Source organism: Mastigoproctus giganteus, chromosome 11 (assembly GCF_048544385.1).
Source record: "Mastigoproctus giganteus isolate SK-2022 chromosome 11, ASM4854438v1, whole genome shotgun sequence".
In the NCBI taxonomy this organism is placed as follows: Eukaryota; Metazoa; Arthropoda; class Arachnida; order Uropygi; family Thelyphonidae; genus Mastigoproctus; species Mastigoproctus giganteus.
The window spans coordinates 168420494-168448167 of NC_143585.1; the positions used below are offsets into that span (position 1 = coordinate 168420494).

The 27674-nt window shown below is 41.7% G+C and overlaps 1 protein-coding gene across 1 annotated transcript in view; it reads left to right on the plus strand.

Moving 5' to 3' along the window:
- Positions 1-27674, plus strand: part of Apoltp (Apolipoprotein lipid transfer particle) — a 168578-nt gene that overhangs the window by 48442 nt on the left and 92462 nt on the right. The window contains exons 15-19 of the mRNA XM_090384611.1: positions 7571-7753; positions 8779-9043; positions 9330-9486; positions 15106-15363; positions 18992-23999. Of these exons, the coding sequence (XP_090240737.1) occupies positions 7571-7753; positions 8779-9043; positions 9330-9486; positions 15106-15363; positions 18992-23999 (5871 nt within the window). The remainder of the gene's footprint in view (positions 1-7570; positions 7754-8778; positions 9044-9329; positions 9487-15105; positions 15364-18991; positions 24000-27674) is intronic.

Here is a 27674-nt window from a genome sequence, read left to right on the forward strand (position 1 = left end):
TTACTATATAGTTGCATTTCACCACGTATTCCTTATTTTGTTAACTCCTCTGACTGTGCGGTTACACCGCAATAAAATTTATTGATTTATGGCAAAATGCACGGAAGTCGTTATTTTACACGTAGCTGAAGATCATAGCAGAGTAGTCTCGCATAAAAGACAGCTTATTTGAACATGTCTATTGTGAATCTCTTCAACAACGGGCAGCCCTATTATGCACTTCAAATAAGTAGTGCACATTGAGGCTACTCGACTTCAGCGCGACTTATCACTCTCCCGAGCCTATGCTAAGAGTTTCCTCACTTCTATAATTTGTTCAATGAATTACCTCAAAACGAAGCAAAATGTTTTACCGTTGTTCTTAAGAACCTGCGGTTTACAAGAGCCACTTTTTTTTTATTTACATTTGAATAAATATTTATTATTAAACCGAATAACCGAAAATAATAATAACATATTGCACAATTCCTGAGCTCAGACACTGTGCAATATGTAAGACAGCAAATTCCGTAAACCTGCAGTGGTCCCCTCTAGACAGCCGTATTTGGGTGGTCCTACTGTGCTTCCCAATCAAATGAAGCCGGAATATCTTTTGCAATTTTACAGAAACGTATTGAGAGGAATATGTTTTTCGTATTCAACAACGGAATTCAACGAGTATAACGAGTTGAAGCAACGCACTTCAGTTGTATTAACAACTCGAGATAATTCAACATCCCAAATCGAGCTGACTGGAAATTAATGTCAGTATGTTAACAAAACACTCATTTTATGTGCCATTATTTTTATTTCAGTAATCTGTCAGGATGGTTCACTTTTTTTTTTCTTTCTGTTTTTGCTTATTACTATTCAATAAATAAATTGAACAGTAACTAGCAAAAACAATAACTGAACGGTAACAAGCAAAAACAATAAATGAACAGTAATAAGCAAAAACAACAATTCAATAAATGATCACAAAGACAAAGCTCATTATACTAATAAGCTTTGTCTTTCACACAAATTACCTTGGTATCGAAATAGTTTCGTGAAATAACGCTTTACATTAAGTTTTTCGTCTGGGGACGCTGATATCCCTCCAGTGACAGCGCTTAGTCTTCCGCTCTTAAGAAACTACATTTATCTACATAGGCAACCAACCTAATATCGTTTTCAATCGGATAATAGCATCACCCAGTAGGCAAATCCATTAAAAACTCAAGTAGTGCTGTGACCAGTTTCCGAACTGCGTGCTTTCAGCATCACACAGTTGTTTGTCTCTATTAGCGCCCTTGTGTCGAGCGGTGAACGAACACATCGAATCTAAACAGCATGCCAAACGTAACTTACGTCACGCATGTAGAAGATGAAGAAGTCTTTATTGTATACACAAGGCACACTCCGTACACAAAACCCTTGACAGCTACAAGCCGGGGGTTTACATGAAAGGATAACACAACTTAATAAACGAGAATGAGAAAAAAACAGTATTATTACTAATTTTACAACCGTATATTAAAATTCGAGCGCAAAAAATGCCAAATTACATATAATAATAATAATTAGTTAATTAGTTATTTTGGTTTTTAGGAGCATTAGCAACTAAGGCCATATTGCTCCGCGATATGCGGTGGTCATTCCCTGACCTTTCCGCATCCTCCGTATTTGGTGGTGACGGGCTCGAACCCCGGTCTAATCAAGAAGCGTGTGCTATGCACTGCTGCTCCTTCCCATCTGGCTACGGAGGCGCCACATATAATAATAATATCTTTATTGCAGGCATTGAATAGTTACATGGATGCCTGATGCAATAATACCCATAACAGCGACAATGCTAGGGGTTTAACATAAAATTAACCAATACAGGAATAATTACATAAAATATATATTAAAACGTATAATTACATACACTGTGCTGCCACTTTATTAGGTACACCCCTGCTGTGCACACAAATGGTTTGTCCCACAACGTTGCAAGTCACATGACCACAGTTGTGGATATAAATGCAGCAGAACAACCTTTTTAGTAACAGTTAAGCGTATAAACAGTAGCAAGAATGGGGTTTTCCCCCATTCTTGCTACTGTTTATACGCTTAACGGACTTAACGGCTTAACTTATCTAACGGACTTCGAACGTGGCATGGTAGTAGGTGGAAGACGTGCTGGACAAAGCATCTCTGAAACGGCAGTTCTCCAGAACTTTCCACGCACCACAGTTTCAAGGGTGTATCGAGAATGGTGCAACGAACAGAAAACATCCTCTCAACGGCACTCCTGTGGAAGAAAATCGCTTATTAATGAGAATTGTCAGAGAAGGATGGCTAGAATTGTGCAAGCAAACAGACGGGCCACAATGTCGCACATCACGTCAGAATACAACCTTGGTGCCCAAAACAAAATATAGCAACGGGCCCCTGATTGCACTTTGTCGCGAAAGGACTTCAACAGCCGACGGCCACATCGCGTACCTTTGTTATCAATGAAGAACACGAGGGCACGCCTCCTGTGGGCACAGAAACACTAGCACTGGACTATCGAGGATTGGAAAACAGTTGCTTGGTCTCACGAGTCGAAGTTCCTGGTGCATCATGTTGATGGAAGGCTCAGAATTTGGCGAAAAGAACATGACTCCATGCACCAGTCATGTCTGATGACTACTGTGCAAGGTGGTGGGAGCAGTGTTATGGTGTGGGGAATGTTTACTTGGCACACGTTGGGTCCATTGATACCCATAGATTCACGTCTGAATGCCACATCGTACCTAAACATCGTTGCTGACCAAATGCATTCATTCACGTTGACAGTTTATCATCAGTCTGATGGTTACTTCCAGCAGGATAATTCGCCGGTAAACAAAGCCCGAATCACTATGGAATCATTCCAGGAAGATGACAATGACTTTTCTTTGCTACAGTGGCCCGCTCAGTCTCTGGATCTCAATCCTACTGAACATCTTTGGGATGAACTGGAAAGGGCTGTTCGCTGCAGGCCTACACCTCCGTCGAATCTCAAGGAACTGCATGATACCCATGTCTGCATGGTACTCCATTCCTGCACAACATTTGCAGCATCTTGTTCAATCCATGCCTAGACGAATTAAGGCTGTTTTGAAGGCTAAAGGAGGTTCAACACGCTACTAGGTAGGTGTACCTAATAAAGTGGCAGCACAGTGTATATTACGTTTAAAAATTATATATTAACATGGAAAATTAAAGAACATTTGTTTTCTTCATGCTACACACTGCGCGATGGAAAAACGATGGCAGTCACTCGGCTGAAGACGAAACCTGTTCCCTGATGATGCGTCTTCTGTACGATTTATCCTCTATGAACTTTTTGTAGTCCACACTGATCTCCTGGACGTTGTGGAGCAAATCCATGGGCAGGAATCTGTCGCCTATCCTCAGCCTCCACGCCAAAGACTGCAGAGAGGGGAGGGCTCTTAACTGTTTCGGAGCGATCCTCCAATTCCACATCTGCCAAAAACTTGGCGTATTGATTTCACCCGCTATCATTTTAATTGACACGAGCAAGCGGAGAGTGAATATCCGTTCGGAGACTCTGTATTTTATAAATTAGGCAATATCTGAAGTATGTGTGAGGGGGGCAGTTTACGCTTGAAGAGGACCCACTGAAGAAGCCAGTACTCATCAGATGCAATGGCTTTTAGCGTGGTTTTCGTTTCCGACCCCCAGATTTCCGAACCGTAGGTGATGACTGGCTGCAGAAATCGGTATATGTATTGGAGCGTGTACTCGGGCTCTGTGACATGAAGGAGGTGTTGTTTCGCAAGCCATCTGTATCTGCAGACCTTGTTGTGAATGTCTGCAACATGGCGTTTGAAACTGAGTTTGGGGTCGAAGATAACGCCGAGATTTCTGTGCATGGTTGCTAGGGGTTCCATGGATTTCCAGGTTTAGTTGCGTTGGGTTTGATTTGAGTGAAACCACCATTTGTGCACATTTGTTTGGATTTATCTTAAGGGAAAACTGTGCCAAATATTTAATCAGATTCTTAAGGCTGTTAATGATGGTTTCGGAAACAGAATCAGGTCGGGCGGTCCGGTGAATTCGATAGAGGAGCTTCAAGTCGTCTGCATAACTGATAAATTCTGTTTGCTGGCACAGGAATGGGTGGATGGCAGCCGTAAAGAGGAGCCCTGAAAGAATTCCGCCCAGGGAACACCTACACAAACTTTCCTTGCGAATGATTTTTTTATTCAAGTCAGGTGAAGGACCCTGGTCGTAAGTAGCGACTTCAAGAATTCCAATATATTGCTTTTGATTTGGTACTCCTCCTCACAAAGTTTCAGGAGGGGCTGGATGTTTATGCTGTCGAATGCAGACTGGATATCCAGATAAACAATTGCCATCTCAGCCCTATCTTGTAGAGCCCCAGAATGGTTTTGGTGGTTTTCAGGAGGTTGGTAATGGTGTACCTGCGTTTCAAGGTGATTCACATTCAAGGTGAATAAATGGTCATTCACATGGCAGAACCTGGTTGGTTAGAATGGGAAGAAGGCACTTCTCCATGACTTTGAGGAGACAAGAGGCTTTCATTATTGGCCTGAATTGTGAAACTGAGGTCGCTCCTTGTGTTTTGGGGATTGGTCGGACAATATATTGGTTCCAGGCTGTTGGAAAACTTTGAGTTATGAGGATTCCATTAAAGATTCCTAGGAGTGCATCAATGATGAAAACACTAACGCTATTAAGGATGAATTGTGGGACCAACATGGACCCCATCATATCCGGTGCAAGACATTGATGGTCTGGATAAGCTGTCTTTTTGCAATGATGATGAAAGCGAGGACATCCCGCTGACAACTGTTGTGAATGCTCTTAAGGTCTGACGCTGACTTTGGCTTAAATCTTGATGTAGTCTAGCCATTCGATCGGATTAAGTTGAGGGAATTTATCATGCCTTGCCTTAAACGGTGCCTTTCCGTTCTCGATTGTTTTGTCGATGTAGGCTTTCATGGCTTTAGATTTTCTTCTATTAAACTGGGCACGGGCTCTTGAGTATGAAATCCTGTCTAGTGGGTCTGATGTTGCTTTCCATTTTTCATGTAGCCTTTGTTTATTCTGAAATTTAAGGTTGAGCTATTGGGTACACCATGCTTTGCTCCGACAAGACATTGAAACTGTTTTTGACGCTGCAATTCGAGCAACAGACTGCAGCCAGCAAGTAAGAAAGTGCAGGCCGAGCTGTGGGTGACATTGGTTTAGGGCTTCCCAAGGAAAAATGGATGCTGCGAAGCAGAATTTCTGTGGATTGAGGAGTGAAGGGCTAATCACTGTCTTCTTAACTGGTGCCTGGTGTTGCCAGATTTCCTGGAAGTTATTGGAAGAATGAGGGCTACTGCTAGATGATCTGACATGAATGCTGTTTCAGGCTGGCTGTAGACGGTGAGAGTGTCTGTTGCATAGATTAGGTCTAACAGGTTAGTGCCTCTGGTAGGGGAAAAATTCTGGAGGGTAAGACCTACTGCACCCAGATTAGAAGATAACAATCTGTGAAGACTGTGTTGGCCTGAGTTAATATTAAAGTCTCCACACACAAGTACTGTTGCTTTGGAGTGGCATTGATTAATGATCCAGTTGGGGACCTCTTGTAAAGTGTTCTTTACTGTGGGAGGGGGATGTAGACTGTGCACACGTCATGTCTGTGGCCTTGAATGCTGAGTGAGTCTCTTGCAGCTTCAAACAATTCTGTTTTTGGAGTGGCTGAGCTAGTTAGTGAGAATTTTTGTGTGTTCAAGAGAATGCCTACACCACGACCACCAGTCGTCCGTTCCCTGGAGGCAAAAATATTAAAATATATATACAACAGCGTGTTGGCAAGTAAACTTTTTCCCAAGGAAAAGTCGTTTTATAGTGCAGGACAGTCTGAACAGACGTAGAAATGTTTGAACACTGCAGTGATGGAGAGGTCCTCGGGAGCAGGTTCTAACGTCCTGTGACGTGGGTCTGAGTGGGAAGTCGATGGAGTAAGCCTTGCCTTTTTTTTTTTTTTTATCGACTACCAACTTGTTAAAGTTGCCCTTCAAGGAGTATATGTACTGCAGCATTTGCACGGGTAAGAACCGATGAGATAACTTCAACCGGTTTGAGGTGGCCTGAAGGACTGGGTTAGCCCTAAGGCTTGGGACTGGAATCCTCCATTCGCAGTTAGCCCAGAAGTCTGGTTCGCCAACCATCATTTTGAAAGCAAAGACGAGTCTTCTCTCACGAATGATGGCAAGATGATGTCTAACCTTGAGAGCTGCCGCCATCTAGGTATTCCTTGGCAGGGGGAAGCCGAAATTTCCATATGGGGCCACTTCAAGAGCCAGAATTCCCCGCGAAAATCCGTCGTAGCAGTTGACGTCCAGACTTCGGCACCATAGAGAATGACCGGATATACACAGGTCTTGATGTATCTGCACCCCACAGCTCGGTCATGGACGTGTGAAAGTTGTTGCTTAAGCATCCAGAGTTGACATAACTTTATTTGCAGGTGATCTATATGTGGTAGAAAGGAGAGCTTTTGGTCAAAAATAACGACTAGATCGGCGCGTTGCTGAACAGCAGAAATCGCTAATCCTCTTACCAGACTGGAATTCAACCTTGTGGGATTCCAGCTGTAATAGTCCTAGTGTAGCGCAGATTGCCATCGCGAACAATAATAGTCCTGTTCTCAAGCATCGTCTGAATATATTAAATCTCTACTGGGTAGGCTGAGTGAGCATACCACTGTATATCGATGTAATATAGAAGTCAAACACTATTCTAACGCTGGTTACTGAAAAAGTGAAATAGTTTCTAAAAAAATAACGCGACTTATGTTCTTCCGTGGCAAGAGTCGCTCTGCGATATTTTCACAACGTTGATATTCTCACGAGTTTCCGTAATGCAAATTTCGACCGTGTTTAAGGCCACAAAAATCACGTTCCGTAATTTTTAACGGCTCTGTTTTGAGGTAATATACCACCACGGCCATTCAATCTTCTGTGCTGACTGCCATGTTACTTTATTGCTTTTACTAAGCATGTGCGTTCGTAATTTTACAGTTTTTCCACAGACGGGGACACTATGCATGGAACAAAGTTGTTACTTTTAGATTTCATATCAATACTATTCTTTCATTCGAAGTTATTCGCACGGTTGTAAGCAGTTTACTTTCTCGAGAATGGTTGATAATCGCACTTTGAGGATCGCAAATACCGGAGAGAGATCCTTGATGACCTAAACTCAACCAGGCGAACTGCACAGTAATGTGGAAGTATAATAAATTTAAAAAGGATGTCTGTATAATATTGTATATAATGTCAAAAATATTGTATAATATCTTTGAGTATATTATTATACTCATAAAACTTATTATATTGTTGGCCCTGGAGGATGAACCCGAATTTCGATGCGGGCCCCGTCCTCAAGGCCTTTGTCCACCAGCCAATGTGAAGCCCCTGGCATTCCTGCTGTGAAGGGTGCATTGTATACGTCCTTTTGTACACAATAAAGATTATATTTATTTATATTTGCTGAGTGAGCGTGTATTTGTCTTTTCATCGTAAACATTTTGTATTTACAATTAATTATTCATTTCCAGCGGTGCCGTCGAAATCGCAACGTTGATGACAGTTGATGTCGGGAAAGCCAAAACGGGACTCAGAGTGGTTGCCACCATGCATTCTTCCTCTTCAATAGACGGACTCGTACAACTAAACAATGGCGAGGTGGTTCGCGCTCAACTGAATGCCCCACGTGATCGCATGGAAATTATAGACATTCAGTAAGTATACGTAGCCTACTTTTACGCGCTCTCTTGAATTTCGTATCTCAAAATATTCTCCCATTAGTCATGTAACGATCAGTCCTTCACATCACATTAAAAAAGAAAAAAAATGCTTTCGAAGACCCTTTTCTAAGGGTGAAATACACTTAGAAACGCTCAAACTATTAATAAATATGAGGAAATGATATAATCGTCGCAAACGCACTCTTCGAAGTCACACGAAAGCTCGGCAATTCTTTATTTCTCCAAATTAACGGAGATATTACGATAAGCAACTTAAAACGATTATGCGCTAGCCCGCTCTCTAACTTACCCGTGTGTGCTCCGTCCTTACAGGGCTCTCAAGAAGTCGCATAACCCAGATTAAGTGGGGTCAGCACCATTCACTGTAATACTCACGCAAGAAGAAACAAATTCGGCGTTTAATTTTTTTTTTTTTTTTAAGATTTTGCAAAGGCTTTTCTGGAATGCCTGTGGGTTTTTCAGTGAAATAAATCCTAACTGTTTCACAGCTTTATTGGGCACCATTAAACCCCTTAAGTCACAATCCTGATTGCACCGAAAGTTTCTTGGGACTTTTTGAAAGAGACCGCTGTAACTTTTCCATCACTTAGCATTGATCAAAACGAGAGGTCTTCTACTACGTGTCTTGTCCGATATATTTTCCACTTTCCCGAAGAGCTGATGTCAGCAAAAACTTGAAATGTCGCCATTTATGTCCCCCCCCCACCGTATCTGCTCAATTAAAATTTGCTTAATATCATTGCATTTTCTCAAAATTAATTCATTAATAAAATGCATTTCATCTCCTTTAAAAAAAAACATTTATTAACGTCAGTTGTTGATTTCGGGGCCTTCGAAGCATTTTTCTTATCAATCCTGAGAAGAATGATATCATCTTAGAACACCTATTTCCTACAGATAAAGTTAATCCAGCAATATTCAGAATTCAAGCAATAAATTGAATAATGATGAGTGGAGGCACTTAATGTCTTCTGTTTTTTTTTTTTTTTCATGAACAGGAGCAAGATCTATTTGGTCCACGGTCAAGAGGAGAGCGAACAGAGAGGCATCACCGAAGAAAACATCGATGTCCGAAGATGCACAGGAAAACTTACCAGCCGCCTGTTGGGAATGGAATTGTGCGGGGAACTGCAAGTGCCTGGTGGTGGAAACAACGCTCCATTGTTCCCCATCTCAGGTCCAGCTGCCCTTCGCATCTACTTACAGAAAACAGATCCAGCGCTTAACAGCTACAATTTCGAAGCGAAGTGGAACAAAGAAATGGCAAGTAATCCTTTGAAAACCAACTCCCAAGGAGACTACACACGGTAATGTGTAATCTCGTTGGGAGCTTTTATAAGCAATGAAACCACTACGGCAATTTTCGCAAACACGAGCATTTTGCACAGCTGTTTACCTTATTTTAATATCTCTAAATTGAAAACGATCAGCCGTAGTAAACAAATAATGAAATCAATAAACAAACAAATAATAGCTGTAGTAAACGAATAATTTTGCATTGTGTGTTTTGCGAGCGCTCTAAAAACTTTCTCTCTTCTTTTCTTCACAGATCACCAAAAATGAATACATCCGTCACGCCGCCATATCGTTTAACACCCCCAATTCGAATATCGACCGTGAAATAAGTGCAGAATTCCACCTCAACAAACTGGAAAACTCAGCTGCGCTGAAGCTGAAGACTCCGATCAAACGCTTTGGAGTGAATGGTAAGAAATTATTTCTCGTTGCTCATTTTCGTTTAACTAAAAATTATTTTTTTTGTTTTTTAATTAATTTATTCAAGTGTCTTATTGGTTCTTCTGATAAACTTTATTTACTTATTCCCCCCCCCCATACCCCATGGATCACATTTTAAAATGAGGATTTTATTAGAATTAGTAGTGTTTCCCATCGTCACTTTTCATTCCTTAAAACGTTATTAATGAAAAAATAAAAAAAGCGTGCGCCCATCTTTGCCATCCAAAACGGAACTCTCAACAAGAAGATGCCTACGGAAGGAGTGGATCCAGTCCGGCCTCCTATTCATTTCTTCCAATTCCCTTCATATTCTGCAAATTCTGATTCCCTTCATATTCTTCAAAACCAGAAATGCAGATTCGGCAACGACATTGAATGCCCCAAGCGGTTCAACTAGCCACGATGGAGAGTGAAGCAGCATTCTGCTTATATAAGTATTGTGTGGTTTATTGCAGATATCAAATAAATTAAAACTCAATGATAAAATTAAACTTTCTTCTTCTACAATGATTAAAATTGAATTCCAACCACTTGGAAAATAGATAAATCAATTTACGCCTAAATTAAAGAAAAAAAAAACGATTGTGTTAACACATTGATAGACACCACCCTATTATATCAGGTGGTAGATTCAGTAATTTATTATCAAACTTTTTAAAGGAATTGAACCACCTCGAAGCCAAGGCTACGTTTCGGGAACTCACCCAGGCCTGAAGGAGGGAACATGGTGAGTTCTCGAAACGTAGCCATAAACAGTTTGTGTTTGACATCGAGGTGATTTAATTCCTTTAAAATTGTATCATTTCGATAATAAATTACTTAATCTACCATCTTATATGATAGTGTAGTGTCTATCAATCCATTAACATGATTGTTCGAACATGATTGTAAAATAAACGACGTAGCCCATTCTCAACTGCGTCAATTCCTGTAAATGACTCAAATCACATATAACTACTACTATAAAATACAACCTAAGGCTTCTTCTTCACCTAATGAAATTTAAAATATTACGCAGATAAAGTCTTTTTTTTTTTCAGATGCACACAATATCCTTATGATTATGGAAGAGATCCTGACGGCGTTCCGCATATGTTTTGGAAACGCTGCACATTTCTATTAAATATTAACGACATAAAAACTGCTATTAATTTATATCTTTAATCCTCCTCAACAATTAATGTTGAGGAAATGGACCATAATCTGCCACGCTGGTCCAGTGCGGGTTGGGGGATCGACTGTACTCCTCCTCCTCCCACTGAATAACTCGTTGAAGAGCTTCGTTTAGGATGACGCAGTCATTGATACTGCGAATTGCTTTATAGATTTTTATGTCGTCTGCAAATATGTTGATTTTGATTTGGTAGTCTCCAAGGGTGCTTGGCAGGTCGTTGATGTAGATAAGAAATAATAGCGGGCCTAAGGATGAACCCTGTGGGACACCAATTTTAGGCTTGAAAGGATATGAGGTTTTACCTTTAAATGTCACGGACATTTCTCTACCTTCCAAGTAGTTTTCAATCCAGTTTAGTGCCTGTCCTCTGAGACCATAGTGATGCAGTTTGTTGATTAGTCTCTGATGGACTACCTTGTCGAAGGCTTTGCTTAAATCAAGGAAGATGGAGTCGACTTTTCCTTCGTCAAGCGCCTGGGATATATTGGAAACAAACGAAATCATATCTGTGCAGGTGGAACGACCCTTGATAAATCCGTGGGAGTAATCTGACAAATTACGCTTCATAAAGTTAAATAGCTGCTTCATTACAATGGATTCAATTATCTTTGAGAGTGTATTCAATTGACAAACTGGTCTGTAATTGTTGGGTGAGGATGGGTCTCCTTTTTTGTAAAGAGGGGTAACAAGGCCTTTTTCAGTTGAGCTGGATCGATTCCACTCTCAAATACCAATTTTATTAAGTGAAGTAATGGCTTTACAAGTGTGGTTCCACATTTTTTCCATAAGACAGTAGGGATACCGTCCGGGCCTCGTGTGAGGTCCGTTTTCATACTGTGCATTGTGCTCAATAATTCTGCTTGGTTGATTTCGAATGCTGTTAGTGTATCAATGTAGTTGAGAGGAAAATTTTCTTTACCTTCCATTCTGTCATTTGCTGTATCTGTTTTATAAATTTCTTCAAAGTTGCTAGCAAGGTAGTCTGCCTCAGACAAAGATGACAATTCACTGGGAATATCTAGCGTGTTTACAGCCGCAATTTGATTTTTTGCTTTGAAATAGCTGAATATAGGCTTCATATCTTTTGCCTCGAAGACTCTTCTTTCGACAAAGCACAATTATTTGTTGTAGTCCTGATTTTAATATCATTTTAACCTGTCTTCTTAAGGAAGAATATTTATTGTAAAGGCATATTTCTTTATTTGTCTTAAACCTACTATGCATTTTTCGTTTTTTTGCCAGTAGGGATTTTAGTTCCTTAGAGAACCAGTGTGGGTAATTTGGATCAGGAACACTATAGCATGGAACAAGATTGTTAGTTACTTCATTAATGATTTGGTAAAAGCAGTCCAGTGCTTCTTGAGGATCATTGATTTTTAATAGTAATTCCCAATTATAGTTTTTAAATGCATAATTCATATCATGCCATTTCACTTTATTGAAATTGAGCTTCTGTTTTTGTTCTAAATCCGTATCTTTAACTGGTCTTTTCTTGATGGAAAAGGCCGCGGGAATGTGATCTGATTTGAAAAGATTAGTTGGCTTAAAGACCACCAAAGGAAAGTTGGTGAAGACTAAATCCAAGTAGTTTTCATTTCTAGTTGTAAATTCACAGATCTGATTCAGATTTAGAGAGATGAAATTTTTTTGAAATCTACCCTTAAGTGTCCAGATATTGGTTGGATTGGCATTACATCCATTGTAGGCATGTATATTAAAGTCCCCTAAAACAATTAAATGGTCTATTCCCAGATGTTGATCAAGAATTTGGTCGATAGTGTTCTCAAATTCCATCATAAGAGTGTTATCTATAGGTGGTGGAAGGTAGACAAGCATAACATAGCAGTTATAAGAGCCACTGCCCAGTTGGAGAAAAATTCCTTCAATGTTAGCCAAGACTTTGATTTTTGAGATAGAAATCTCTTTTTGGCAGACGATCATGAGCCCGCCGCCTCTCTTATGCAGTCTATCCCTACGAATAACAACAAAGCCCGGTGGGCCCAATTCACTGTCCTTAACATCCTGAGTGAGCCATGTTTCCACTAAGAAGTAGATGTCGTAGTCTTCTTGTAATATAAGGGAATAGGTGGCTTTATAGTTGCTATCGTTTAGACATTGCACGTTTTAATAGTAACATAGGAAATTATCTTGTAAATTATTCTTATTTTGCCTAACTGGATTCATATTTTCCTGTATTTTCTTGATTGTCTATAGTTGCTATTTATTTACGTTTTCAATATTCGTAGGTGAGGATGGGTTTATTCATTTTGTCCTTGTACTTACATTCTTGTGGAAAGGCAATATCAGTGTTCCTTCAGGCCAGTTATTAGTGTCCAGAATTCTTGCTTCGTTGTCCTCACTATATGAAACTTTCAAGGATGAGTACCTCTGTGGAAACCTTGCTTTCAGTTTGGTTACCTGAACATTTAACTTACAAAAGCTGTTAACGTATACTTGTAATTCTCTTTCACTTGTGTCCGGGGCCAACCTTGAAACAAATATAGCCTTGAGCTTTGAAATAACTTTAAGCTTTTTGTTGCCCCGATTAGTAGCTGAGAATTCGGATTCCGGTTTTTTTTTTTTCTGCTAGAGTAACTTATTTCAATTTTGTTTGTGTTATCCGCTTCATCCTTGTCGCCGCCATTTTCCACATCCCTTTTTAATATTTCGGCATAAATATGCTTTGTCTGTACCTTGGCTGTATACGAAATGTATTTAGCAGTCAAGGGACATGAACTTCGGTCTACTCAAAGAGCGTGTGCTACTGCACTCCCGCTCCTGACCATTCGGATATTGGCCATCAATTTATATCTTAAATGGACTCACATATCCTTGATATTTTAAAAGCGCTCATATTATTATACCACGCATACAAAAGCGGTTCTAACATCGCTTTTGTATTTCCAGTTCCTCAAATCAATGCTTGGAAAAATTATTAGATACAATAATACACCGAAAATTATCTTCTTACTTTCTTCCAGTTATATCTGCTGATCAACACAGCTTTCGCACTGGAATATCAATTGTGACTAACCCGCTTGCCACCTGGCAGTTTGCTACTATAGAAACTGAGAGAAGCAATTGGATACATTGTCTATACTGATCTCCCAAGCGATTTTGATACGGTCGAACATGATTTATTAAAATCTAAATTACAAAATTATAGTATTGGAGAATTAAATTGGTTACGTGACTACATATCTAATTGTAAATTACTGCATCTACAACGGATATACGCCTTGAACCATTCCAACTGAAGTTCAGCAAGGGTCATCCTTTTTATCCTTTACTATCCAATATGTATATCAATGATCTTACTTGTATGCCTAAACCTGATGAAGCCAAGATTTTACTATACATAGATAACGTTAAATTTTACATTTCACGTAACTAAGCAATTGAAAGAGAAAGACCACAGCCAACCGTGGTTACTTTTTATTACTGGACAAATTAAGTAACTCGGACATTGATAATAAAAAACGTAACATTTTCATTCAAATATCCACTGATAAAGCACCGATAATTTCATTCAAATATTCAATGATAAAGCAATTAATTACACAGCCAATTCCAAAATTTACATACTAATGAAATAAGCCATTTAGAGATAATTGCTCTTTGGCCACATATCGACGGTATATTTATCATTACAGTATAGTTAAAACAAGACCACAGAAAACCTGGATTCTTAAAACGTTTTTAAAATAATTTTAAAAGCTCTAAACTGAAACGGACTCCAGTAGTTTTACTTCTATTGAAATCTGCTGGTCCAGTGACTAATACAACCCACGTCTCGAACTTACTTGAATTAATGAAATTGGATAATCAGATGCCTACCGTTGATAAAATTATGTTTTAAATTTATCAAAATACAAATTAATCCAAATTGTAAAAATAAAAAGGTTAACTGGATTAAAATTTTTAAATTAAATTGCAAACGACTAAATACCGAATTATTTCATTAAATGTTTCACCCTTCACACGAGAAAACCTTTCACATAAAATATGTGACCGACTGACTATCCGTTTTATGTTATCTTTATTGAATGGGAGAAGCCGGAATCCATGCATTCCAATTAAGGAATTCATAGAGCAATTAAAAAACAACTTGAAGTTTTCAATATTATTATTTTTGTGTTTTTTAAGAATTTATGATTTGATATTTAGTTTAAAAACTATAGTTAATAAATTTTCAATGTTACGATGATGTCCTTCTCCTATGTTATAAGTGGGTTATCCTTGCTTATAGTACCTATTTTGTATATTAGGATTTGTAATTGGGATAAAAAAAATAATAAAATTTAAGTGTATCCCGCAACAATCTGGGACTCGGCATCACCCAGCCTCCACTACAGAAACCAATATACAGGGACCAAATACTGGATTAATTATAACAGCGCGTGTTTTCTTTCAGCCAAGTACGTCGCCGAGCCGAGTCAGAAGCGGTTCGACTTCAGCGTCATGGTGGACGACAAGGAAAAGTTCGCCATCCAGTCGGAAATTAGGACTCAATTAGAAGCTGGCGGCGCTCGCTACACGCCGACGTTGGAGATCCGTGGGCCTTCCAGTCGCCATCTGAGGGTCAGTGGTTCCGCCTCACTTCGATACGGGCAGAAATACAGCGGACAGCTGAGTGTGGAGGATTTGACGGAAAGACCGATTACTTTCAGAGGTGAGACACTCCCGCATCAGCAGAGCGGTTCATTTGAAATTACCGCGAATTTAATAAAATGCAAGAATTATCCAATGACGATCGAAACTGTAAACAGTTTATTGGCGCACTGACAACGGAGATCATAATGCGCCGGTTCATTTGTTATATTATGTTCTCTGTGTGGAAATCTTGTTCGAATTTATGGAAGTTAAATATTTTCTGCGGTTATGTGTTATATTATTATTTCAGTATTTAATATCCGTGTAGATACACCATATTAAATATATAATTTCAAGCTCTTAAGATATTATGCCTAGTTGCATTTAGTTTTATTATAGTATTATTTACAGTAGATGGTAGGAGTTGATTGTCTGCATGAATCAAAAAATATCTGATACGTGTTCCTTGGCACCCAAAATATCTTTGAGGGTCATGTTTTGGTTTTATTTATATAATGTCGAAAAAATCTGTTGTTGATCATTTTCATACGTTGGGCATTCTGTCATTAATGTTTGGATAGTATTGCATGCTAAGCATCTTGGGGGCTTCTCCGCACACAGAAGATAACCACGTGTATATCCTATCCGTAATCTGGTCAGAACAACTCTCTCTTTGATTTCCATGTGCTCGTTTTCCAGTCCTCAACTTTTTGGTTTTATTTAATATAATTTATTTGATGTTTATTTTTGCCAGGGTTCTTGCCATTGTGTTCGATAGCGGTTTCGAATGATTGCAATCCTTATGTGGAACTGGGAAAGATTGTTTCTGAATATTAGTTGTTCATTTTGCGATTCTGTCAGCTTCTTCATTTCCGTTTATACTTTTGTGTCCTAGTATCCAACAGAAAAGTATTTCCTGTTTTTTTTTTTAGTTAAGTCTGTTAATGTCTGTTTAATTTGCCAGAGTATGCTAATCTCCTACATGGTTCTCTGATTTTGATCCGTCTGCATATATTGGTACATGATCGGGATATTGCATTCTGTGTACTAGATGTAGTTGTTGAAATTTGATGGCTGATAAAGTATTTTTATTCCACTTTTGTGTGAAGAGTTCACAAATCGTGGGGTGGTTTATCCATGGCGGTATTATATATCCTTCTAGGTTTGCAACATTATCTATTTTGAGATCAATAGCTCTTGTAGCCTGATGCCTAGAGATTGTTATGCACTTGTACGGTTCCTATATATGTTTTCTCATTTTGGTGAGAATAGGGATGTCCATATCGGATGTTCTCTTATGGGTCTTATCCTGTATGCATATAGTAGTGTCAACTGTTGTTTCTTGAAGAACTGTGGTGGTTCATTAGCCTCTTATAGAGATTGTATGTAGAGGTGTGCGGAAGGCTCCTGTTGCTATTCATACAGCACTATGGTGAATCGGGTGTAACCTTTTGAGGGTGCTCTTTTTCGCCGATGCATAAACGGGTGATCCATAATCTATTTTTGACCTTACTAGTGTTTTTTAAAGGTTGAGCAGAGTATAACTGTCTGCTTCCCAAGATACGGTGTTAAGACTTTATGAATATTGAGTTGTTTCATACATTTTATTCGTAATTGTGTTATATATTCTACGAAGGTCAACTTATTGTCTAGATGAGTCCAAGAAATTTTACACTTTGCTTAACTGCTATTATGTGACCGTGCAGCGTTAGTTCAGGATTTAAATTTTGTTTTCTACAGAAATGTACGCAGACTGTTTTTGTTGTAAAATTCTAAACCCGTTTTTCTGAGCCCAATTATTGCTGATTACGCCTTTCTACTGTTTAAATATTTTGAGCTTGATAAGAAATACTGAAGCCATCTGCATACAATGCATGTGGCACTGTGGGTGGCAGTTGTTTGTGATGCTATTTATCTTTATGACGAATAGTATGGCACTCAGCGCCGACCCATGGGGAATGTCTTCTTCTTGTTTATATGATTTTGACATGGTGTTCCGTATTCTAACTTGACATGTTCTATTTTTCATGAAATTTTGGATGAATAGAGGTAAATGTCCCCTAGACCTATATCATCGATGTCGTGTAGTACACCGTATCTCCATGCTGTGTCAAAAGTACGGCAACCATATGTTTTGATTTGGTTATAATTGCATCTCTTATGTCTGCTTGTATTCGTGCAAGGCGGATCTAATGGGAATCTATTATGTCTAAACCCACACTGCACACTCTTGAACCAGTTGGTTGTCTCTAAATACCGACTTATCTTTTGTTGATTATCTTCTCTATAACTTTGCTTAAGCAGCTAGTGAGGGCTATCGGTCGATAGTAGTTTGGGTTGTTGTGATATTTATTGGGTTTTTGGAAAGCTAATACACGCTTCAGGATATTGTTTGTTTGTTATTTGGTTTTTAGGAGCATTAGCAACTAAGGCCATATTGCTCCGGGAATATGCGGTGGTCATTCCCTGACCTTTCCGCATCCTCCGTATTTGGTGGTGACGGGCTCGAACCCCGGTCAAATCAAAAAGCGTGTGCTACGCACTGCTGCGCCTTCCCACCTGGCTACGGAGGCGCCTTCAGGATATTGGTTTTCTAGTACAATCAAAGATTATAGAATTAAACTGTACAATCTTTGCGATTGTACAGTTTAAGAAGGTTTTCTACTTATTTTTGCTTTAGATGTTTAAGCATATCATTGTGTATATTGTCTGGTGCAACTGCACTTGGTTTTGTTTGTGATATTGCTTTATGTAATGTAATTGGTTCGAACCAAAAGGATCGAACCAATAGGGTTCGATCCTTTTGGTGTAAAAATTAATTTTTTTTTCTTCTCCTTATAGATCGAAAATTCTGTAGGGTAAGATTGTTTTTAAGACACTTTGGCAAAAATTTCTCCTAATATATTGGCTATCTTTGATGCTTCGTTAATGCTTTCTCCATTCCAGTGTAATACTACGGATGGTTGGTTTTTATTTTTCTCATTCATTTTTCGTATTTTATTCCATATTATGTGCGTGTTTGTTGTTCTATTTATTGAGGAAGTAAATTGGATCCAGGAAGTTTTTTTGGCTTGTTACTCGGTATACCTACCTAGTGCTTGTGCCTGTTTATATTTTAGGAGATTATCTGCTGTAGGATATGTGAGTTCCACGGAACACCGAACCAAAGAAGATCCATAATACAGGGTATTGCAGACCTGGTTTGCTTCAGTTGAACTTGTGTAGTTTGTTGTTGGTTAATTCATCTACTCTTCATGTTTAACATAAATATACAGGGAAGGTTCAATGGAAAGTCGTCTGAGAGCCTGTGACCCATTCAGCCGATTCTGACGAGGTTGATTTGGTTATACCCAATTAGGCGACAGTATGTCCAGAGGAATTCCATTCTCGCGCAATTTTTTTGTTTGCTGATGAAACGAATGGTTTCATGAGTGGAGGAAGCAAGTTTGTTTCATTATCATCTGCGCCTGCACTTAAAATCCGAACGCGTGGATGATGACGTCGCATGCGGCTCTTAATCGCATTAAAGACCCACATCGGCCTACTGCGCTAATGATAAAATCAATCAATACATGGTGCGGGATAACCCAATGCACGAAAATGCTCGAAACGAATTTCTATTGAACCTACCTTTTATGGGAGATAGTTTTCTGTGCTCGTTAATTTCGTCAACATTCTCACTGACTTACACGCTATCCTTTTTTCAGGTGACATCGACATTAAAGGCGAGGAGAGATACGAAGGCCAGCTGACCCTGAACTCCTATCTGCTGGACACTACGGTCAAAGGTTATACCCAATTAGGCGACAGTATGTCCAGCAAACTTACCGTGGACTACCAGTTCATGCAGGGACGTCGGGAGAAAATTGACTTGAGCCAAAAGTTCCGCGATCTTTCAGCTAGTTCGCTCACGAAGTATACGGGAGTCGTGAACTTTCAATCCACAGCATTACCGCAATATAACAGCGTTCTTTCGTGGGAGACGCAGAGTACCACGGGCCACATAGAGAACACGTTGCAGATCAGCGTGGGAGACAGCCAACGAAGGCGAGTCCACAAAATCACGCTTCAAGAGATCGTACGCTACGAAGGGACGCCGACTAATAACAAAGCCTCGGTGACGTTCAAAATACTCTACCCGGAAAGAGACATCGATTACGTGCTCAACATGAGGCACGAGAACACAGACTCATCCCTCAAAAACCTCGTTAACATACAGTACGCTGCCGGGAAGCAGATCAACACACTGATCGACCTAAAGGCGGACACGAGCGAACGCATGCAGCTCAGAGCCGACCTGCAACTGGAATATCCCGGAAGGGAAATGCGTCTGACGACCGACGTGAAGAAAGTTCGAGCCAGAGAATACCGAGCCACCTTAACCACCCAATGGCAGCGAGGTCGGCATGCGGCAGCAGTTCTCAACTACAAGAACCGAAGTGACCGCTACACACTGAAGCACGATGCAGATGCCGAAGTCAGACTCCCTGGGCACCATCCCATGACGCTAGTCACGTCCCTAGATGTCTCTGCAGGGAAATATACAGTTCTTGGCGAAGCCAACTTCGGGAACGAGAAATACCGAGCGAATGCAGAGTACACCACCGATTTTCTATCGCACCATCGCATCAAGGGTCAGCTGAACTGCCAAGAACGCGCCTACACAGCTGATGCCATGCTGCAGTACGAGGGAGAGAAAATAAATGCCAACGTCGACCTCATGCATGCCTCGGGTCAGCGCGTGACGACCAAGCTTTCTCTGCAAAATGCCCAACGTTTAAGCGGTGTGACCCTTGACCTGAAATGGGATGCCGACCGGGACCCTTCTCGCGGAGTCACCATTGAAGGAGAAATACGGAGTCCTTCGTCGGGACATCAAGGGGTAGTGAGTGTTACCTTTCCCGGCAGAACCATCAGGGGCTCGTTCTCCACCTCCAAGAACGGCCAACTCTTTGGAGGCAACTTCAAAACCAACAACAAGGCGGAGATTGAATGGGCGCCCAGCAGGAAGGTCACCCTCAGCCTCGATGCCAACACCGCTCTCACACGTGACAACAGCCAGATAATGGGAGATATTACCGTCACCACTCCCTTTCGGGATTATGAAAGCTCGGGTCTGAAAGTAAGTCACAGCGGAAACCTGCGAGAGTGGAACAGCGAAGTAGTGACCACATGGAAGCGGAAGAACTTCGTCACGGTGTCTTCGGAAGGTAAATTCGACAGCAACCGGAACGGGAAAAACCTTCTCGCCAGCCTGAAGTTTATGACGCCCATCAAAGGCTACGAGTCCATCGCTCTGGGGGTGACACACAACAGCGGTCCATCGGAGTTGTCGAGCAGAGGAGAACTGCTCCTGGGATCACACAGAAATTTCGCTGCCACACTGCAAGGCTCCATCACACTAACGGGTCTACGTGGTGGTCTGAACTTCACTACTCCTTTCAGAAACCTTCGCGAGATTTCTGCCACCCTCGTGCATAGCCACACCCCAGGATTCTTCAAAACTCAAGGCGAACTTCAGTGGGATCCTACGAAGAAAATCACCGTCGACGTGGAAGGCAAGCACCGCTCCTCCAGAGCCGGTTACGCGTGTGCTTTCACGGCTCAGTGCACCACCCCATTCCGAGGTTACGATTCCGCTTCGACTCGAATCACGTACAACAGCGACGAAAAGGCCATCGCGGCGAACGCAGAAACCAACTGGGGATACAACAAAGTCAGCGTTGGGTTATCGCGTTCCAAAAAAGGCGAGTCCAGGAGCCAGGTCCTAGACGGAAAAATATATTTCACGAGTCCTTTCCGCCACTACGAAAATCTCCAGATAACAGGAAACCTGCGGGCTGACGACAACACTTTTGCAGTCGTCACAGACGCCCAACTGCCCTACAACAAAGTGATCAATTTGAAGAGCAACGGGAAAATGATTTCTGTGAATGACATCGAATTTAATGCCGTCTTCCGTTCGTCGCTCAACGGCCTAGACGTTGTGTCACTGAACGTGCTGCATAATCTTCGACACAACCTCCGCACAACCGTAGACCTCAGTTACGGAAGTAAGAAGGTAACGGCTATTCTCACAGGCAGTCGGAGTGAGGACTACAGTTCGTTCGCCTACGAATCCACTCTTTTCATCACCACCCCGTTCAGAAACTTCGAGGAAATGAAAGTATCCATCGTCCACAACAGGAGGGATCTGCAATACACCACTCGCATTCGAGCCAACAAGAACAGGAGCGTCGTCACCCTTGCCCATGAAATGAAAGTCGTGGACCCCTTAAACTTTAACGCCGAACTCGCTGTTTCTACCCCTTTCCGTACGCTGAATGCTCTGCAGGTGAACGTGAACCAAGAGGGAGGCTCTGGCCAGCTCAAACACAACACTAAAGTGGAGTGGAACAGGGCCAACAAAATTGAGCTGTCCGGACAATATCTCGACAGCAGCCCGGAGCACGGAAACAACGGTTTGGTTATTATCAAACTGACAACCCCCTTCGAGCAACTGAAATCGCTTGGCATTGACGGATCGTATGAAAGCAACAGACGCGAATATAAACCCAAGTTGACCCTCCAGTGGAACGAAGATAGAGCTGTAATGGAGGGCAGCCTCTTTCTCCACCCCCGGCAGCAGCGCGCGCACGGAAAGATCACTTTCACCAGCACCATCCCGGACTACGATTTCTTCAGTCTGTCGGGAGCGTATGACATCTCTAACGCCAAGAAAACGGCGCAGGTGGCTCTGCAACATGACCGGGACTCCACCATGTCTCTGAAAGGCTCTCTCTTCCGCGATGACTCGTCGGGGCAAGTGGAGATCGCTGCCATCACTCCCATCCGTGACTACGAGAGTGTGATTGTTTCCGGAAATTACGATGTCCAGGATGAGCAGAAATCCGCTTCCGTATCCTGCAGATGGGACGCACAGAAGATAGCACTGTCTGGTCAAATGGACAGCGACGACAACGGGTTGCAGCTGAGGCTTACCCTCGACACCCCCTTCCAGAAAGCGAAAGAAATAACGGCTTCGGCGAAGTACATCCTGAAAAGCGATTATGTGTTAGGGGAAGTGACCGGCCAGTGGGCTCCGGAGAGCAAAGTTCTCGTCAACGGGGAGTACAACCAAAGGAGCACGGGGGTTACTCTGAAGGGGCTCGTGAAGTCCCCCTTCCCTGGATACGAAGTGCTGATTATGGAACTAAAGACAGACCAGCAAGGCGCCAAGAAGACGTTCGGCGGCTTCTACCAGTGGGATGTGTTCAAGAAGATAGAGCTCACTGCCGAACTGGAAACAACCGCCAACACTGGTGGTAGAATGAACGTGCTCTTCCGCACACCCTTCCATCCGTACGAAGAAATTTCTTTCAACGGCGCTCTGATGAGTGAACGTCAAAGTCTCCAGACAGAAGGAAACTTCCAGTGGGGAGCGAGGAAAGTGATAAATCTCGCTGCACGTGTCCACTACAGCGTTTACCCAACGGACATCAGTGTCTATTTCAACTCTCCTTTCCGCCCGTTCAGAAATGTCAAATTTACGTTTACCGTTTACAACGCGGAGCGTCAGTTTGATCTCACTTCAGTTCTGGAATGGGAAAAGAGTAAAGCCGATCTGGTGGTGTCGTTCAAGAATCCCGACGACGGCTACGTGGAGGGGAAGATCAAGCTGAACACCCCTTTCACCGACTATCGCGAGATGGGCGTAGAGGGAAACTTGAAGAACGATCGCAGACTGATCAATGGGAGATTGAGTCTCACCACCCCCATAAGAGGCATCGAGAATTTTGACATCACGGGCGAACTGAAGACCACCAGACACGGATACGAAAGCGAGATGGTCGTTCAAACACCCCTTCGGAGGTACTCTTTGTCTGGAATCGTAAGTAACAATCGTTTCCAGCCTTTTGAAGCGAAACTGATAATCAAGACCCCGCATGTGGACTACAGTTCCATCACAATAGCCGCCAAAATTAACAATGACGGACGTTCCACTACTTTGGTTGAACTGAGCTGCGCAACGCCCTCGACTACACACAGTTTCGGTGCTGCCGTTAAAGTAGAAACAGGCGCAACTCGAGTCGAAATAAAGCTCGATTCCAGTCTGCTTTACGGCCGTGCATTGAACTTTCTCACAGACGTTAATTACATCGACAACTTGCAAGCCACACTCTCTCTTCAGTACGCCCAGAATCTGCACCGCATGACAATCACTCACAGGTACACGCCCTTTGAGATCGCGGTCAAGTTCGAGAGTCCCATTATTGCGGACAGAGAAATGACGGTGAAAGTCACCTACAGCAACAGACGGAACAGAAACATCGAAGGCACGTTCACCATCGGCACGCCATCGGAAACTCACCAATTGAAGGTAAAGTACGACGCTAGAAACAGGCAGACGACAGCTTTAGTGGAACTCACCTGTCCGATGCTGCCCTTCCGCAAGCTCACCACAGAGCTGAAGTTGATCAATAGCAACAACAAGGACATGGAAGCCACCCTGACTCTGTTCACGCCCGACTCCCGACACTCTCTGACGGGCAGCTACAAAGATTACAGCATTGAAAAGCAAGCTCAGATGAAGGTCGAAAGCCCACTTCTTGGATTTCATTCGCTCTCTGTCAGCGGCACCGTCAAGAACGACAACGAGAAAGCGATGGAAGGCATTCTCACAATATCAACGCCCAAAGAGGAGCTCCGCATTGCCGGCAACATGAAAGGAAACGGGTAAGTACACTTTCAGCGAATTACTTCTGTCCAACCTTAACTCTCAATCAGTTTCAATAAAATTATAATCAGTAGCATTGTGTGTGCAATCGATTTAGTGTTAGTGTGATGGCTAAATGATGCGGGAGCTTTTTCTGCATCTGCCAAAAAAATAAGTCTCATTCGTACATTCTCCGTCGCCAAAAAGTGGTTATCCAGTTCCAATTTCAGCACTACCAAAATATCACGCTCGACCAAGTCTGCAGGCAGTTCGGAATGAACTGACTGCATGCATGCATGATGATCTACAGCAACGCGCTACCCAAAAGTAAACTTTGAGATTCTCTTACTCGCTAAATTTTTTATCTGTGTCCCTTGGTGCTTTTCTCTTCTGTCAGTAAAAATGTAACTCCCTCCCCATCATTTTGCTGATTCTCTTCAGGGCTTTATACACTTCTAACAGAAACCTTCTCCCTGCCCCACCCCACCAAGATAGTAGCCAAGCAATGCAGTCTGCACTTTTAAGCTGTTGTAATCGATGGCCACATGAAATGGGATGATGGAAAATAAAGTGCTAATCGATGTCCAAATTTCATATGGACATCGATTAGCACTCATCACCAATATGGTTGCCCTTCTCTGACGAATTTCTAGAAGTTGTCTTTTTTTTTTTTTTTTTTTTTTTTCAAGTGTGGCCGCCAGATCTGATGTCATGGCCTTCCTAGCCATCTGTTTACGTTGAACAGAAAGTTCATGTCTGGCTGAATCATAACCTCGACGTCTTTTTCATTCCGCTCCACATTTAACTGCACTCCCCCCTCCTAGCTGGAAACTCCTGGATTTCGTGTCTAATCTTACATTTTATAAGCATTAAAATGCATTTGCTATTTTTTAGGCCCTTTTTGCAACCGATTTTTCATTTCTAAGTAATATGGCCTGGTTCTACATAACTTCCACTGCACTCCCTCATCAACGTCATTAAGGAAGATAAGAAAAGAGAAGTGGTCCCAACTGATCCCTAACTGATTTCGCTTGCCACACTGGTCCACCCCTGACGCATGTCCATTTGTGACTGTTCTCGGTCTCCTATCTTTTAGCCAGTCCTTGATCTAAAGAAAGATCTTCCCATTAATTCCAGTTTGCTCAAGTTTCTATAACAGCCCTTCGTGAGGAACAAAAAAAAAGCTTTATTGAAATCAAGGTAATGTTTTTACGACCGACTTCATCATGATATTTTTACTAGACTGGCTATGCGAGACTTCTCCCTCATGAACTGATGCTGCGATCCATTAAGAATACCATACTATTGCTATCGAGACGGTTTGTATTTCATCCTTAATCAGAGACTTCACGATCTTCACAAACCCCCACAAATTCACTATGCCATTCCCGGAAGATCCACAGTCACCAATTTAACTTCCATAACCAGCACCATTCTCAGTGCACTAGAAACCAAAGCAGAACTTGCTGTTACGTATGTCGACCTGGAAGCTGCCTTCGACTCAATCAGCATTCCCTCACTCGTTCACCTCCTAGAAAATTACTTCCATATAAAAGGTGACTTGTTGTGGTTTATCACAACCCTGCTATCAGACAGAATCATTGTTCTTACAGCGGATCAAGATATAATCTCAAGGAAAATCACTGCAGGAGTTCCCCAAGGCGGAGTCCTCTCCGGAGCATTATTTACTGCAATCATTATTCCGTTTGTTCAAGAGAGAGAAGACATAATTTGCTATGCTAACGATATTAAGTTACACACCCAGATTAACCCGGGGGAACATATCTCAAAAATTAATGAAAAGATCAATCGAAAGTTACACGACTTAGAATCCTATCTCCATCAATTTGGACTACTTATTAATCCTGCAAAATCAGCCCAAATTGTCTTTTCGTTGAAGCACCAACCCACTGAAGTCCAAGTTTCTCTAAATGACATTCTCCTTCCAGTGGTAAATACACATACAGACTTGGGAGTAGTTTTCGATTGCAAACTGACCTTCAAGCCCCACATTGACAAGCTCATAACAAAATTCTGCAAAATGCGGTGGATTACCAAACAACAACTACTTCACGTTAAGGATCTCGATGTGACTCGGCGGTACGTATACACCTCTGTATACTCCGTCGTGTTATACCCCTCAGAAATATGGGCATCTGCAGCCCCCACGAATATCAAGCGTGTGTACTCCTCCGAATACTGGCTCCTTCGTTGGGTCACATATAAACATCATCGTCCACCCCAGCAAAGAACAACTGCGATGGCAACCGCACTGAACTTTGCCCGACTGCCAAATCTTATAATGGAAAGACGCCTCACCCTAACTGTTAAAATGACCACTGGAATAATCTCGGAGCCAAACATATGGGAACTGTGCAGCTGGAGGATCCCTCAACCCGGACTGAGATCAGCTCCAACCCTTATAGCCAACCATAACAGACTAGCCCTTAGCGACCGCTTTCTCCCCAAGCAGATGCTTATCACAGTCCAAGGAATCGAAGGCGACCTCTACAAATTTGTCAAGGACCGCAAATACCGGAGGGAGATTCTTGATGACATACACTCAACCAGGCAAACTGCACAGTATAATAAATTTAAATAGGATATCTGTATAATATGTTATATAATGTCAAAAATACTGTATAACATTTTTATGAATATTGGGAATAATTTAAGTGAAATGTATTATATTGTTGGCCCTGGGGGATGAACCCGAACTTCGATGTGGGCCCCGTCCTCAAGGCCTTTGGACACCAGCCAATGTGAGGCCCCTGGCATTCCTGCCGTGAAGGGTAAATTGTATACATCCTTTGTACACAATAAAGATTATATTTATTTATATCTTACCCCATTGAAGTCAAAAATTTCTTTAGTAGAAGCTCGCAATAGCATCAGCCAAAGAAAAAATAGCTCAGATGGTTGAGAGTTCTTATTATATAATTGCGAATTGTTGCCTCTTCGATAAAACTGAACGAGCCTTATGAAGCATCTAGAAGTGCTTACACAAACAGAACTGTCAACAAAGAATTTAAGAAATAACAGAAGACCAGTTTGGGATTTGACTGTTTCAGATTTTCCACCAAAGCAAATAAACCTAATGAGGCATTATTTTGGTAACTGCGTGTGGTAGATGAAAAATTCAATTTCTCATGGAAAAAAGAAATTTTCAGTCTTCGAAAGAAATCGATTAAATCGGCCAAACTGCCATAAAAATTCCGAACCCAGGCCTTTTCTGCACGGAACGGAAGAACCAGCGACTACAGCATTGCTTTAATTCCAGGTATCCTTCTGCTAGAAATCTAAGGCAATCACGTCCGGTTTATCACTCTCTGCAAAGTACTAATCCGTTTTAAGGTGGATCCTCAAACTGCAGCGATGTTCGGTCACGCTGATGTCTCCACTGTTTCTAGAAAACTTGTATTTCCTGTTTTCTAGAATCAGTGGAGGAATCTTCCACTGATTCTAGAAAACAGGAAATACAAGTCAAAACTTCGTTCGAAACGTGGTTTGTCCCCTCAATCCTTCCTTCGGCTGTACAGTTAGAGAATTCGATATGCGGGAGTTGAAGGGCCAGCATACTCAGGGAAAAAATTATAGGATTCGCTTTATCGCATTATAATCGGATTCAAAATCATGCCTTTTGCTCCCACCCTGATGGCCCTTGACAGCAGACATAACGGAATAATAAATTTAGG